Genomic DNA, 16,544 nt, shown 5'->3' with positions numbered 1-16,544 from the left:
CTCTCAGACCCTCCTCTTACCTACCCCTCGAGAAGGAGTAACTCCAGTCCAGACCATCAGGCCAATGGCTCACACACCATCACTAATCTCATCAAATTGGGAAATCTTCCATCCATTGCCAGCAAGCTCATAATTCCCTAACCCCACACTGCTTGTTCCTACCTCCAACCCACGATCCAGAAACCTGACTGGCTAGGTACGCTCATTGTCTCGGCCGGCTCCTGCCCCACTGAACTTGGTCTGTATTCCTCGACTCAATTCTATCTCCCTTCATTCAGTACCTTCCCACCCACATCCAAGACACTTCTCATGCCCTTCTCAGTAACTTTCAATTCTCTAGCCCTGACCGCCTCATCTTCATCACAGATGTACAGTCCATATACACTCCTAACCCCTATCAAGAAGGCCTTAAAGCTCTCTGCTTCTTTCTCGGCAAAAGATCCAACCAGTTCTCCTCCACCACCACCACCCTCCTCCGTCTGTCAGAATTGGTCTTCAACCTCAACAATTTCTCCTTCGGCTCCTCCACTTTCTTCAAGCTCAAGAGTTAGCTATGGACACTCACATGGGCCCCAGCTATGCCTGCCTCTCCATTGGCTACACAGAGCAGTCCATGTTCCAAGCCTTCCCTGGTCATGCTCCCCATTAATGACTGCATTGGTGCTGTTTCATGCACCCATGCTGAGTTCATCAATTTCATCAACTTTGCCTCCAGCTTCCACCCTGTCCTTAAATTCACTTGACACACATCGAAGTTGCTGGTGAACACAGCAGGTCAGGCAGCATCTGTAGGAAGAGGTACAGTCGACGTTTCTGGCCGAGACCCTTCGTCAGGACTAACTGAAGGAAGATCTAGTAAGAGATTTGAAAGTGGGAGGGGGAGGGGGAGATCCAAAATGATAGGAGAAGACAGGAGGGGGAGGGATGGAGCCAAGAGCTGGACAGGTGATTGGCAAAAGGGATATGAGAGGATCACGGGACAGGAGGCCCAGGGAGAAGGAAAAGGGGGGGGGGGGAAGCCCAGAGGATGGGCAAGGGGTATAGTCAGAGGGACAGAGGGAGAAAAAGGAGAGCGAGAGAAAGAATGTGTGTATATAAGTAAATAACGGATGGGGTACGAGGGGGAGGTGGGGCATTAACGGAAGTTAGAGAAGTCAACGTTCATGCCATCAGGTTGGAGGCTACCCAGACGGAATATAAGGTGTTGTTCCTCCAACCTGAGTGTGGCTTCATCTTTACAGTAAAGGAGGCCGTGGATAGACATGTCAGAATAGGAATGGGATGTGGAATTAAAATGTGTGGCCGCCAGAGAAAGCAGGATCTCCCAGTGGCCACACATTTTAATTCCACATCCCATTCCCATTCTGACATGTCTATCCACGGCCTCCTTTACTGTAAAGATGAAGCCACACTCAGGTTGGAGGAACAACACCTTATATTCCGTCTGGGTAGCCTCCAACCTGATGGCATGAACATTGACTTCTCTAACTTCCGCTAGGCCCCACCTCCCCCTTGTACCCCAGCTGTTACTCATTTTTATGCACACATTCTTTCTCTCACTCTCCTTTTTCTCCCTCTGTCCCTCTGACTATACCCCTTGCCCATCCTCTGGGTTTCCCCCCCTCCCCCTTTTCCTTCTCCCTAGGCCTCCTGTCCCATGATCCTCTCATATCCCTTTTGCCAATCACCTGTCCAGCTCTTGGCTCCATCCCTCCCCCTCCTGTCTTCTCCTATCATTTCGGATCTCCCCCTCCCCCTCTCAAATCTCTTACTAGCTCTTCTTTCAGTTAGTCCTGACGAAGGGTCTCGGCCTGAAACGTTGACTGTACCTCTTCCTAGAAATGCTGCCTGGCCTGCTGTGTTCACCAGCAACTTTGATGTGTGTTGCTTGAATTTCCAGCATCTGCAGAATTCCTCGTGTTTGCCTTCTTAAATTCACTTGGTCCATTTGACACCTCTCTCCCCTTTCTCGGTCTTTCTCTCTCCATCTCTGGAGACAAACTGTCTACCAACTTCTTTTATAAACTTACCGATTCCCATGCCTAACTTGACTACACCTCTTCCTGTAAAAAGGTTATTTATTTTCTCAGTTCTTTCATCTCCACATCTGTTCCCAGGATGAGGCTTTTCTTTCCAGGATATCAGAGATGTCTTCTTTCTTCAAAGAATGAGGTTCTCCTTCCTTCACCATGGATTCTTCCCTCACCCACATCCCCTCTGTTGCTCGGACACTGCACTCGCCCCATCTTAACAGGGATACAGTTCCTCGTGTCCTCACTTACCACCCCACATGAGCCTCTGCATCCAACACATCATTCTCTACAACTTCCGCCATCTTCAACAGGATCCTACCGCCAAGTACATCTTTACCTCCCCTCCCCTACTCTCCGCTTTCTGTAGGAACCGCTCTCTCCACGATTCCCTTGTCCATTCATCCATCCTCACTAATCTCTCTCCTGGGACTTATCCCTGTAAGCAGCAGAAAATCCCATTCTTTTTCCGATATGTCAGTCCCTGGCCTCCTCTTCTGCCTAGATGAGACCACTCTCAGCGTGGAGGAGCAACACCTCATATTCTGTCTAGGTAGCCTCCAACCTGATGGCATGAATATACATTTCTACTTCTGGTAATTTTTTTTCTTTTCTTTTCTCCTTCCCCCTTCCCATTTCAACCATTCCCCACTCTGCCCTCTTATCTCTTTCCCTCACCTGCCTATCACTTCCCCTGGTGCCTCTTCTTCATCCATTTCACTCATGGTCCACTCTCCTCTCCTCTCAGATTCCTTCTTCTCCAGTCCTTTACCTTCCAGTTTGTCCTCCTTCCCCTTCCCCCTTCCTTCCCAGTCCTGATGAAGGGTCGCAGCCCAAAACATCGCCTGCTTATTAATTTCCATAGATGCTGCCTGATCTGCTGAGTTACTCCAGCTTTTGATGTGTGGCGCGAGGAATTCCTAGCACAGTTTTATTGACCAGATAATCTCACATCACTCCCACTGCTGTGAAATGATTTGTCCTTTCTGGTATGTAAATACCAACCTTGGCAGCAGACTGCAGATATCCAGTGTATGAACTTGAGTCTTCTTTTGAAAACCTTCCATCTACCTGAAAAAGTAAACAAACCATGGGTTTATACAAGGAAAGGAACAGAGTTTGGGTTTTTGCTGAGACTCTAATAAAACTGAAGGCATGTGACACTCATATTTGGCGACCAACCTGGGGACAAGAAGGTTAGGAATTTATAGGATGCCATCTCTCACCAACAGTAGCCTGGCAACTCACACTGACAGTGGGTATCAACACAACATTTCTCCCCCTTCGGATGTTGTCTCAGGAGGCACCATCACTTAGAATGCAAACAGAACACAGGAAATACTCAGTAGTTCAGACAGCGTACGTAGAGAAATTTTTTCGGTTCATTGGCTTGATGAAGGGTTACTGATCTAAAATATTAACCCAAGTTCCCTTTCCAGAGATGTTGCCTGCCCTGCTGAATACCTGGGATGGAGACGATTCATGGCCAGGCTCAGCAAGACCTAGTAGCCACTTGGACTTGGAAGGGTAACCACTGTGTCACCTGTAGGTCAATGAGCACAACACCAGACTTGGGGAGGAACGCTCTCCGCTTTGTTCTATCAGTGCAACCCCAAACTCGTGGAAGGAGCTCTATAAATACAGCTTCAAACATAGAGCAAAGGGTAATCCTCTTAGTGCAAAGTGCAGAGCATCATCTAGGGAAAGGTATTGAGCAATCATGGCCAGGACTGAAGTTATAACCATAGTGGAAAAAGGATAACACCGAGGAATTTAACATTGCTGACCCTCTCCACCTCTGATCCCCCGATGTGGACGGGCTCGTGGACCTCAGGTTTCCTCCTCTGGAAGTCAATAATCAGATCGATGGCCTTGCTGACACTGAGCGTGAGGTTGGCCACACTCAGCCAGATTTTCAACCTCTCTCCGACATGCTGGTGTAATGTGTCACCAGCTTTGATTCGGCCAATGACAGTACTGTTGTCAGCAAACTTAAAATAAGGCAACGGAAATAAGCCACGCGGTCATAAATACAGTATGAAGCGAGAAGAGCAGGGGGCTAAGCACACAGCCTTGTGGGTCACCTGTGCTGATGGAGATTGTGGAGGAGGTGTTGTTGCCAATCCGAACTGACTGGAGTCTGCAAGTGAGGAATCAAGGATCCAGTTGCACGGGGAGGTACGAGGCCAAGGTCTTCAAGTCTCTTGAAGCATTTTGTGTGTGCTGCTCAAGGTTACCAGCATCTGCAGAAACTCCTGTGTAACATCGCTTGCTGTGTTTTTCCAATGCACGTATTTCTTAAGCCACCGAATCAGTTTACCTTTGTATTTGTGAAATCGTTTCCTTATATCTAATGCTTCATTGGCTACGGTTGTTAAATGGCACAATTGAAGGCTTTTAGGGACTTCTAGAAGTTTTGCATCACGCCAGATGTTTAACTGATGCCTGTCGATCAGGATGAAGGGTCTCAGCCTGAAACGTCGACTGCACCTCTTCCTAGAGATGCTGCCTGGCCTGCTGCGTTCACCAGCAACTTTTATGTGTGTTGCTTGAATTTCCAGCATCTGCAGAATTCCTGTTGTTTGTGATTAAGTCAAGCCTCTTTCCTACGTTCACCTTCGCTAAATGTAACAACTTTACACTCTTTTCCTCTCTCTCTATCTTGCATCACTTTCAATCACTCTTTGCAAAGTTATCCACACCCATCAGACTATTAACTAATTCCAGCTGGTTACTTTTATCATCAATAAATCCGTACCAGCCTGGTCCAGTAAATGTCACTACACACGTTAGAATTTCAATTTCTTTATTATTCAGATGCTTCTGCCACCTATTGTGCAAAATTTTAAACGTGAACCCTCATATTCAAGTCTCTTCGCCCTTCTCTTCACAAAGCAGGTCAAAAATCAATGAGAGGCAGTATTTGGGCATAGACAGGGTAGACAGTAGAAACCTTGCTCTATGACAGAGGTGTTATAGTCAAGAGGATGCAAGTACAGGGGAAGGGGGAAGAGTCCGAGGATCTGAGGAAGAATTGTTCTCATGTTCTCACCAGGAGGGTTGGTGAAAGCAAGTATCCTCATAACATCTAAGGAGTATCTGGATTGATCTTGATATAGAGGGCTAACGACCAAGTACTGGTAAGTGGGCTCAATACAGATAGGACTTGATGGTCAGCATTGACAAGGTGGGCCGAAGGACCCGTGTGACTCTCTGACTCCTGGGTGAAAGCTCAAGTTTGAGAGGAAGTGCAGGAAAATGGATGTGATGACAAACACAAAACTTGGTAGCCACAAGGAAAGTTGTACATAAACAAAAAGATGGAATCCTTGGACGTTTATTGAGACATGGGGCGTACAAACAACACATCTTTAAGAAACACCGGATAGGCTTCAGTTAGAGTCCTCCTGCACTTTGCGTGCTGCCTGACCTGCTGAGCTCCTCCAGCACTTTGTGTGTGTTGAGTTGGAGTACTGTGCCCATTTCAGAGCACAGCATTTTGGAATAGCATCCCAGTCAGAGTGCAGAGGATGCTTGTCCGAAAGGAGGAGATTGAAGAATCTTTTCTCAGGATTAAAACTGTTAAGCGATTTAATGGGTGCTCTCAAAATGATGGGGGGCTTTGTTAGAGTAAATAGATCAAGAACGTTTCGACAGGCGAGGGACCACTAATCAGAAATACGGATTGGCAAAGGAGGTGGAAGAAAACCGAGATGCTTCTTTAGACGCAATAGGCAAGTGATAGAAACTGGAATACACAATAAAATTCTCGTTGCCTTGGTAAATTATTATTGTGTATATTATTATTCTGTACATTATTATTAGTTAAGTCTGCACACTGCTAAGTGTGCTTTTAAATGTTGCTGCTGTAACAAATTTCCCACTTGGGATCAACAAAGTAGTATTATTATTAAAGCAGCTAACGTAACCAAAGACCCCTCCCACCCCAGACATTCTCTCTTTCCCACCCTCCCACTGGGCACAAGATACAACAAATCTGAAAGCACATTGCATCAAGCTCAAGGACAGCTCCCATCCCACTACTTATTGGTCCTCTTGTACGATAAGATGGTCTTGAACGCACAAGCTACTTCGCCATGGCTGTGATCCTTATCGTCTGCCTGCACCGCACTTTCTCTGTAACTGCAACACTTCATTCTGCATTCTCTTATTGCCTTTCCTATGTACTAGATATGATGACGTGATCTATATGGATGGCACACAAAACAAAGTTTTTCACTATACCTTGGTACATGCGACTATAAAAGACCATTTACCAATTATGCTTGAAAGAGTGGATGTTGATTTGAAAAGTTTTACTGGACTACGGAGAGAGGCCAGGGAGGTGAGATATCAGATACTTCTTTCAAAGGGTTGGCAGGAGCTCCACAAACTGCATAGCTTCCTCCTAAGTGCCGTGATTCTAACATCCTTCAGCCCTCTAAACCTTTTCTTCTGTCCTCCCGACACCCAACAGTCAAGCCATCTGAATCCCAGATCTGGAATTTCCTCTCTCAACCTCTTACCCTCAGCACCTTCTCCCTTAACAGCCTTCCAAGAGACGCAACTCTGTGACAAGCTTTCCATTCCCTTAACATCTTCATAGGCTTGGTGTTGACTTCTGCCTGACTCCACTTCTACAAAGTGTCTTGGAACATCTTCTACATTAGAAGAGCTATGCAAATGTGAGCTGTTGCAAACACCTTTGCTAAACAAGGGGAGAAACTTAACGGTTCAGACAAGCAAATCTATAGTGGAGAGGAGGTTCGTAAACCTCTGCATGTGGAATATTATAAATATCCCAGTCGCATACAGGAGTAAGATAACCTTGCTTGCATCAATAAACATTTGGAAATCTACTGGATACAGCTCCTTCCATGGTGTATCCAGATCTGGGGTTGTTCCAGAGTGGTTGAGTTCTCTCTAGTGCTCCAGGTTCTTCCAACATCCTAAAGACTGTTGGTGGCTGGTTAATTCACTGCTATAAATTACCCAGAGTGTAACCAGATGGCAAAGGAAAGAAAGGGTAACTAATGAGCCTGTGAGTGAGAATAAGATGCAGGGGCAGGGGGAATCATAGGACTGATGGGATAGCTCTGCTGGGTGCTGGCTTGGATCCGATGGGCCAAATGGCCCGATTTTGTGTTATGCAGCTAAGATGCCCATTTGCCTTTGAGGAGCTTGATAGATGAGGCAACATCACATGGACCACTGTTGGATTCATTGCTGAGTACAGATGATTCCACGTGTATATGAATGGTACACCTACTCTTACAGAGATGAGAAATGCAACCAGCTTCTGAGTTTGACTGTAGCTTTAAACCATATTCAGGGAACCTCAGGACATAACCTAACCTAACACTGCACTGTCACTGCTGATGGAAGGCTGCATATGATATTAAGATAACGTCTCTATGTGAGATTTGGTACGTCATCAAAGGCTCTGCAAACTTCCACAGATGGAGAGCAATCTGACTGGATACATCACTGTCTGGTACGGGACTTTGAATGCACAAGATCACAAGAGGCTGCGGGGGGTTGTAGAATCAGCCAGTTCCATCACAAGCACTATCCTCTCCACCAAGAAGGGCATCTTCAAAAGACGGTGCCTCAAGAAGATAGCATCCATCAATAAGGATCTTCATCATCCTTTCTCATTACCACCATTGATACAGGAGCCCGAAGACCCACACTCAGTGACTTAGGAACATCATCCTTCCCCCTGCTATCTGATTTCTGAATGGTCTATGGACAATATCTTGCTACATTTTTATTTATTGTAGCATATACAGTAGTAATGTTTGTCTTCCAGTGTACTGCTGTCACAAAGCAACAAATTTCACAGCATTTGTCAATGACAATAGACCTGATTCTGACTCTCTCCATTGATCCTCTACTTTAGGGATTAATATTCCACCTCCCCAAAAACCACCAAAATGGGACATTGCATTTGTAGGATATTGCTGATCCTAAATGGGCTGCTGTGACTATGTTCTGAATGTGTATCATTGCCTTTAAAGCACTGTGGAGTGCTCTGAGATTGCAGACTACACACGTAACCTTGGGACAGCGAGCTGCTGGCCTCTGCTCTCGTCGCTGCAGCAGCGATCTCTCTGGAGAGAGAGAGACAGAGAGAGCCTGTCTGAGATACCAAAGAGCAGGGTTATGGATTGTCATCTTCGATGGACTCTACATCCAGGTCTTTTGGGGGCTTTTGCTATTGCTTGCATGGCGGAGGGGGTGTTTCTGCTGGCGCAAGTGGGGGGGGAGGTGGAGGGAGAGGGTTGATGCTTCTACTCCTGTTGGTCTGTGGGAGGGGGAGGGGGGCTTTGGGGTTCTGATATTTCCATCATTCATTCTTTGGGGTTTCTTGTTTCATGGATGTCTGTGAAGAGTAAGAATTTCAGGTTGTGTACTGTATACATTATCTGATATTAAATTGAACCATTTGAACCATTTTAAATCCATTTTTCCCATTTTAGAACATAGAACATAGAAATTTACAGCACATTACAGGCACTTAGGCCCACAATGTTGTGCCGACCATGTAACTCACTCTAGAAGCTGCCTGGAATTTCCCTACTGCATAGCCCTCTATTTTTCCAAGCACCATATACCTATCTAAGAGGCTCTTAAAAGTCCCTATAGTATCCACCTCCACCACCGCCGCTGGCAGTGCATTCCATGCACCCACCAATCTCTGTGTGAAAAACTTATCCCTCACATCCCCTCAGTACCCATTTCCAAGCACCTTATAACTATGCCCCCTCGTGTTAGCCATTTCAGCCCTGGGAAAAAGCGTCTGACTAACCACACAATCAATGCCCCTCATCATCTTATACACCTCTGCCAGGTCACCTCTCATCCTCCGTCGCTCCAAGGAGAAAAGGCCAAGTTCACTCAACCTATTCTCATAAGGTACATTTTGTGTTATCTAAGCTTGGGGAAGGTACTGGGAACATTTAGCAAGGTTGAACTGTCAGCTGGAATGGAGTTGAAGCCTTTGGGAAGGAAGTGAAACACAGATTCGTCTAATAAAATAACCCAATTCTCTTTTACCCCCTGTGTTACGGCTATCAACACTTGAAAGACTTCACAATTCACGTTGGGCTGAGGATCATTTCCCCATGCACATCACCCCTGGTTTAGAGCTGCCAGCCCCTACCTAAACAGACTTCTTCCATTTTTGAAAGGGTGTTTGGAGACATCCTGGGCTGGAGTTGAAGACAAGTAATGTTCATCTAAATAAAGGAACCGGCGCCACTGTTACAGTGCTGTCCCCAGCTCTCACCACTGCTGAACTCAACTCTCCATCAACAATCTCACTCCCCTCCCTGAGTAACCCGATACTGGTTCAACTTTCACCTTATACCCTCTGACCTCTGTATACCCTGGCATTTGACCTTTCCACTTGATGTCTTACTAAAAATTAAACAGGAGGAAGCGCAGACTGTGTTTTCTCCAAAGGTTTGGCTTTGGGTTAGGGTTAGGGTTAGGGTGGGTAGCAATTTATAAAACATATTGGGTTCAGACTCTCTCAGGGACTTGCGCTCATGATCCAGGGAGAAAGACCGTTCGCTGAGCAGGGATAGAGTGAGTTCATCTTACCATATACGAGATCTGTTCAAGAGTCTGATAACAGCGGGGTAGAAGCCATCCTTGAGCCCAGGGGTACGTGTTTCTAGGCTTTTGTATCTTCAGCCCAATGAGAGAGGGGAGAAGAGAGAATGTCCGGGGTGGGTGGGGTCTTTTATTATGTTGACTGTCTTACCAAGGTAAAAGGAAGTATGGACAGTGACCATAGAGGGGAGGTTACTTTCTGTGATGTGCTTAGCTGTGTCCACAACTTTCCGTAGTATCTTGCAGTCACGGACAGAACAATTGCCATACCAAGACATTATGCATTCAGGCTGAATGCTTTCTATGGGATATTTGGATGCAGAGGAGAAACCTAATTGAGTGTAGTCAAATTTGACTGATTTGTCTGTCCGTCTGCCTACAGCACAGAGTAGGCTCTTCTGGCCCTACAAACCACGCTGGCCCAGCAACTCCCGACAATCATGATTAACCCTAATCAAATTACAGGACAACTAACAATGGCCAATTAATCTGACATGTACATCTTTAGACCGTGGGTGGAAACTGGAGGACCCGGAGAAAACCCCAGGCGTTCCACGCGGAGGACGTACAGAGATTCCTTACAGAACGGTGCTGGAATTGAACCCTGGAATGTCCTGAGCTGTAACATCTTCATGCTAACTGCTAAGTTACTGTGGCACCCCATGGAAGGCAAGCAGGTTGAGAGGAGATTCAGAGGGACAGAGGCAGGTTAAGTGAGCAGGCAAAGAGGCAGAAATGTGGAGAAATAGGAGAGTAGATGAAGGGTCTGAGAACATTAAATGTTCTGACGAAGTGTCTCAGCCCTAAATGTCGACTGTTTACTCTTTTCCATAGACGCTGCCTAGCCTGCTGAGTACCTCCAACGTTTTGTGTGTGTGTTGCTTGGATTTCCAGCATCTGCAAATTTTCTCTTGTTTGAAATTGAAAATTATTGGAAATTATGGATTTTGAAGGGAAGAGCAGACAAGCAGAACAATAATAAAATGGCACGAGACTATCAAATGATGGTGAACGAAGAGATCTGGGTGAGCCTGTGCAAGAAACAGGATGTTACCAGTCATTGTAAATTAGTTAATTTTTGTCACGTAGGCCAAAGTGCAGTGAAAGCTTTGCTTCTTTCTTTCTTTCTTATTTATTTATTGATTGATTGATTGATTGAGATACAGCAGAGAATAGGCCCTTCCAGACCTTCGAGTCGCATCGCCCAGCAACCCTATTTAATCCCAGCCTCATCACGGGACAATTTACAATGACCAATTAACCCACCAACCGGGAAGTCTTTGGACCGTGGGAGGAAACCGGAGCACCCTACAAACTCCTTACAGGCAGCGGTGGGAATCGAACCCCGATGACCTGTACTGTAAACCGTTGTGCTAACCGCTATGCTACCATACCGTATGAATAGCTTACCACATGAATCACTTCATTTCAACAGTGCACTGAGGCAAAATAATAACAGAGAGCAGAATAAAGTGTTACAGAGAAAGAACAGTGCAGGCAGACAACAAGATATAAGACCATAGTGAGGCAGATTGTGAGATCCATCTTATCATACTAAAAGGGACCATTTAGAAGCCTTATAACAATGAGAAAGAAGTTGTCCCTGAGCCTGGTGGGATGTGCTTTCAGGCTTCTGTATCTCCCGCCCAATGGGGGGTGGGGGAAGAAGAGAGAATGTGCAGGGTGGTTGAGGTCTGTGGGTACGTTGGTTGCTTTACCAAGGCAGCAAGAATTGTAGACAGAGTCCGCAGAAGGGAGGCTGGTTCCTGTGATGTGCTGAGCTGTGTCCACCTACACTTTGCAGTTACGGGCACAGCAGTTATATTACGAAGATGAGATGCATCCAGATAGGATGCTTTCTATGATGCATCGATAAGAATTAGTCAGGCTCAAAGAGGACATGCCATATTTCTTTAGTCTCCTGAGGAAGTTGAGGCACTGAGAGAAATAGAAAGTTGGCCTTTATTGAAAGGATTATGAACAAGTCTTCCTAGTATGCTCAGGACTATAATGAGAACCTACCCAGAGTAAGGCCACAATTTTAGTGTCTCGTTAAGGAAGGGGAAGTGATGTGATGAGAATTCACCCGGGGTGACCGTTTGACAGTCATTGCACAGCATAGAAACAGGTCCTTCGCTGAGTCTTTGGTCACCATCCACCGCCCATTTACGTTAACCACAGTGTATTCTCCCCACGTCGTCAACACCCCCCCAAGATAATACCACTCACCCTCACACAGGGGCAATTTACAGTGGCCAATTACCATCTAACCCACAAATTTCAACTTACCCCAGCTTTATCTTGTGGCCTTCTCATTAGTGGAACATAAATTAATCCAGAGATGGACTGCTTGAAGTACTGAGCCTTTGCAGGTATAAGCACCCACCGTGAACCTCCTCCCCCCCACCTACTTTTGAACCGACTAGGCAGACATTTGCGGTCTTCTGGGAGATTTGGTGGACCAAACTATTGAGAGTACAGGTACGGCCGGGCTGGCTAACGCTGGGTGTAGACGCTGTGTTGAGGCCTAATGGCAGAAGACAAGCCTGTGGTCAGCTGCATTGTTCCGTGCCAACTAAAGAGTCGAGCAAGATTAAAATGGTCCTGGATGAGAGCAAATAATGAACAGGTGTTCAGCGCCAACTGCCTGCATTTGATCAGTCTCCCTCTCTTCTCACTACAGCTGTCACGCAAGAGGTACAGAAGTCTTGGGCTTCATGCCGCCGGGTTCGGGAGCAGTTGTCGCCCTTCAGTCTGGATGGGCTTTACTATGCAGATGTGGAGACACTTTCCAGGACTCTGCAGCTCATGTTCCATGTGTTTTTGTTTACTTGTGTTAATATTTGTGCAACTCGATCGAGGGCGGAGGACGAAGTGATGTCCAGCTCACTACTCTGTGAGGTTTACTTGCACTGAGCTGACTCTGTGGCTGTGGCCTGCAGCCATCGACACTGCTCAGTGCTGAACTGACTCTGTGGCTGAGGCCTGCAGCCATCGGGCTCCTGGACCAGCTTCACTCGCCTCAGGGCTGAGGTGACTCTATGGCTGTGGGTGCACTTTCAGGGACTCTATGGTTAACGGTCTGTTTACCTTTTCATTGTTCGCACCATTTGTTCTTTTTGTGTGTTTTTTAAAAATGGCTTCTATTGTGTTTCTTTGTTTTGTGGCTGCCTGCAAGAAGACAAATCTCAAGGCTGTATGCAGTGTACATTGATTACAAATGTACTTTGAAGTTTTTACCCTCTTAGCACAATCTACATTCTTTTCTCCTTAATATTTATGTTTCGGTTCCCTTAGGTCCATCGACATGACTTGATTCAACATGATATGAGGTTGACTGCTCCCTGGGTGAGTTGGGTTAAAGACTCTCCCAGCCAGTCCTCTCTTAGTTGTTGTCATTACTTGCCCAGCTTCACCCCTTGCCTTGGCCATGCTTCGAGGGACAGGATGGTGAAGATCACAAAGGGACCACCCAGGCCGCTGCAGATGAGCTTTGTACATATAGCTAATGCGTGAGAGTTGGAAGACTACACAGATACCAGAATTCAACACCGTCCCATCTGATGTCTGTCTGTTCATCTACCACTGTGTATTGTTGGGTTGTAATTAAGAACAGGGATTGTGGGCTGAGCTCAGTAGGGTCAAGAATCTTTGACTGCCTTCCCAGATGGATCCACAATGTCTGGTTTTGAGAGCTTGTGATTCCTGGAGACCTCATGATATGGCCATCCCACCTCCAGCCACCCCACCCAGTTAACAACCTCCCGCCTCCCTTCTACATCCAAATTCTTATAAAAGCTAAAATACTCAGGGAAAATGCAAACAAAACTTTTACGGCAATTGAGCATGAAAAGAGGCCACTCGGTCCATAAAGTCTGTGCTGACTGCCGAGCGCCATTCACATTAATCCCATCGCATTCTTTCTCTCCACATTCCCACCAGCTCTCCCCCAGATTCCACCCCCTACACATTAGGGGCATTTACAGAGGGTAATTAATCTAGGCCGTGGGAGGAAGCCCATCTGTTCAAAAACTGATGAAATTTTGTTTTTGCTCATTGCAGTGTGCTGGAGATTAAAACACGACCTCGACAGGAGGGAAGGCGTGACAGTGACTATACCTGCTCAGGTGCTGGTCTGCCTCAAAGAGTGCTGGCTAACTTTTATTGAAGTGTGATAGGGGGCATACTGACATACGGAATGACAGTGTGGTGCTCTCACTGCAGAGAACACAAAGCACTCTAATGGGCGATTAGGATGGCTCAGCACATCGTTGGGACTCAACTACCAAACCTGGAGACAATCTACAACTCTCGATGCCCACGCACGCTCGTAACATCATTAAAGACCCCTCCCATCCCAGACACTGTCTGTTCAATCTCCTGCCATCGGTAGGAGATACAGAAACATCTTAGCCAAGACAATAAGACCGAAAATCAGCTTCTTCCTGAGGGCTACTGTGCAGCTGAACAATGCTGCACCCTGGTTTGCCAATGGCCTTTGAGTGTCATGGACTATCAAAGTCACGTTGCGTGTAAATATGGGGATTTTTTAATATATATTAAGACTTTCCACGTTGTAAGTGTCTGTTTTACATGGACTGGAGTAGCATCACAATCTCATTGTCTTGAGCAACAACAATAAAGTTCTATTCTATTCTATTCTATTTTAACTGTTAAATTCTGGAATATCGGCAACCCCAATCCCACACCAGTTAACGCATCTGTACCAAGTCCTCACTGGTCTCCCTCTCCTTCCTCATGTTTCTCACTGGCAAACAAACCTTGTTAACTTCCAAAGCAAAGCGGGAACATTTAGTGCAGATGGTCAGTTCTTCTTTTTGGGAGTAAACCCTTGTATCCACCTAACAGCAGAAGAATTCGAAAAAAAAACAGCATGAGGTTTTCGGAAAATATGCAATGTATTCAGTCAACTAGAATGATGTATAGGGAAACAAAAAAAAACGGCAAAGAGAATTTCTTTGAATTATAAATGAATCATAACTTTCACAGCCTCAAACTTCATTATTGTCAATGAAGTACTATTGATGTTCTGCCATAGGAGATGTCAATACAGACAGGAGCTCATTGTAAGGTGCTGCACATTGCAGTGAGCTACTGACCAGATTACCTGCTTTGACGATATTGGCTAAAGATAGATACTAACCAGGACACCAGGGGCAATTGCTTCTTTTTGAAATAATGCTGTGGGCTCTTTTACATCCAGCCTGAAAGTTTAGACAGCAGTTCCAATGCTGAACAACACAACAGAAGTTGCAGCCCAAATTATGTGCTCAAGAGACTGAAATGTGACCCGTGACTGTGTGGGTTTCCTCTGTCATATACATTAATGATCTGGATGATGGGGTGGTAAATTGGATTAGTAAGTATGCAGATGATACTAAGATAGGTGGCGTTCTGGATAATGAAGTAGGTTTTCAAAGCTTGCAGAGAGATTTTGGCCAGTTGGAAGAGTGGACTGAAAGATGGCAGATGGAGTTTAATGCTGATAAATGTGAGGTGCTACATTTTGGTAGGACTAATCAAAATAGATCATACATGGTAAATGGTTGGGCATTGAGGAATGCAGTAGAACAGAGGGATCTAGGAATAATGGTGCATAGTTCCCTGAAGGTGGAATCTCATGTGGATAGGGTGGTGATTAAAGCTTTTGGTTTGCTGGCCTTTATAAATCAGAGCATTGAGTATAGGAGTTGGGATGTAATGTTGAAATTGTACGAGGCATTGGTGAGGCCAAATTTGGAGTATTGTGTACAGTTCTGGTCACCGAATTATAGGAAAGATGTCAATAAAAATAGAGAGAGTACAGAGAGGATTTACTAGAATGTTACCTGGGTTTCAGCACCTAAGTTACAGAGAAAGGTTGTACAAGTTGGGTCTTTATTCTTTGGAACGTAGAAGGTTGAGGGAGGACTTGACAGAGGTGTTTAAAATTATGAGGGGGATTGATAGAGTTGACGTGGATAAGCTTTTTCCATTGAGAGTGGGGGAGATTCAAACAAGAGGACATGAGTTGAGAGTTAAGGAGCAAAAGTTTAGGGGTAACACGAGGGGGAACTTCTTTACTCAGAGAGTGGTAGCTGTGTGGAACGAGCTTCCAGCAGAAGTGGTTGAGGCAGGTTCGATGTTGTCACTTAAAGTTAAATTGGATCGATATATGGACAGGAAAGGAACGGAGGGTTATGGGCTGAGTGCAGGTCGGTGGGACTAGGTGAGAGTAAGCATTCAGCACGGACTAGAAGGGCTGAGATGGCCTGTTTCTGTGCTGTAATTGTTATATGATTATATGGTTATATGGGTGCTCCATTGTCCTCCCACATTCCAAAGTCATACGGGTTAGGGTGAGTGAGCTGTGAGCACGCTATATTGGCATTGGAAGCAGGGTGACACTTGTGGGCTGCCCACAGCACATCCTTGGCCATTGATGCAAATGATGCATTTCACTGTATGTTTTGATGTTATAATGTATATGTGACAAGCATATCTTTAGAATGGGACTCAGCTCGGAAAAGAACGCCACTAGGTGTACCAATGACATAAGGATTAAGCCGTTGTGATGGGGTTACTGTAATTCTCCTGAATTAGCGAAAGGGCTGGCAGAATCATCTAGAGTTTTCATTCAGCTACTTAATAAGTACATCGACTCAACTAAACACTACAAATTTAAGAGTGTCCAGGGACACAATGACCTAGAAGTTGATGAAATTGGCAAAATATCTTGGGTGGATGGCTTAAATGGTACTATTTAACTATTTATGGTTCTATTACTATTTATTATTTATGGTGCAACTGTAACGAAAACCAATTTCCCCTGGGATCAATAAAGTATGACTATGACTAAAAAGATATCTACAGATACCTTAGCTTTGTAAATTG

The 16,544-nt window shown here is 45.5% G+C and overlaps 1 protein-coding gene across 12 annotated transcripts in view; it reads right to left on the bottom strand.

Annotated features, from left to right (window-relative positions):
• The window catches only part of triobpb (TRIO and F-actin binding protein b), a 305,286-nt gene that overhangs the window by 183,843 nt on the left and 104,899 nt on the right, over positions 1-16,544 (bottom strand). For 10 of the 12 annotated variants that reach the window (XM_063062679.1, XM_063062675.1, XM_063062672.1 and 7 more), the window contains exons 9-10: positions 14,432-14,512; positions 3,036-3,101 (exon numbers count right to left, since the gene is read on the bottom strand). In XM_063062679.1, the coding sequence (XP_062918749.1) occupies positions 3,036-3,101; positions 14,432-14,512 (147 nt within the window). The remainder of the gene's footprint in view (positions 1-3,035; positions 3,102-14,431; positions 14,513-16,544) is intronic. The other 2 variants (XM_063062678.1, XM_063062682.1) reach the window with 1 other exon arrangement.

Source organism: Mobula hypostoma, chromosome 11 (assembly GCF_963921235.1).
Source record: "Mobula hypostoma chromosome 11, sMobHyp1.1, whole genome shotgun sequence".
NCBI lineage: Eukaryota > Metazoa > Chordata > Chondrichthyes > Myliobatiformes > Myliobatidae > Mobula > Mobula hypostoma.
The sequence above is the reverse complement of the archived record's forward strand: the minus strand, read 5'-3'. Positions and strand labels throughout refer to the sequence as shown.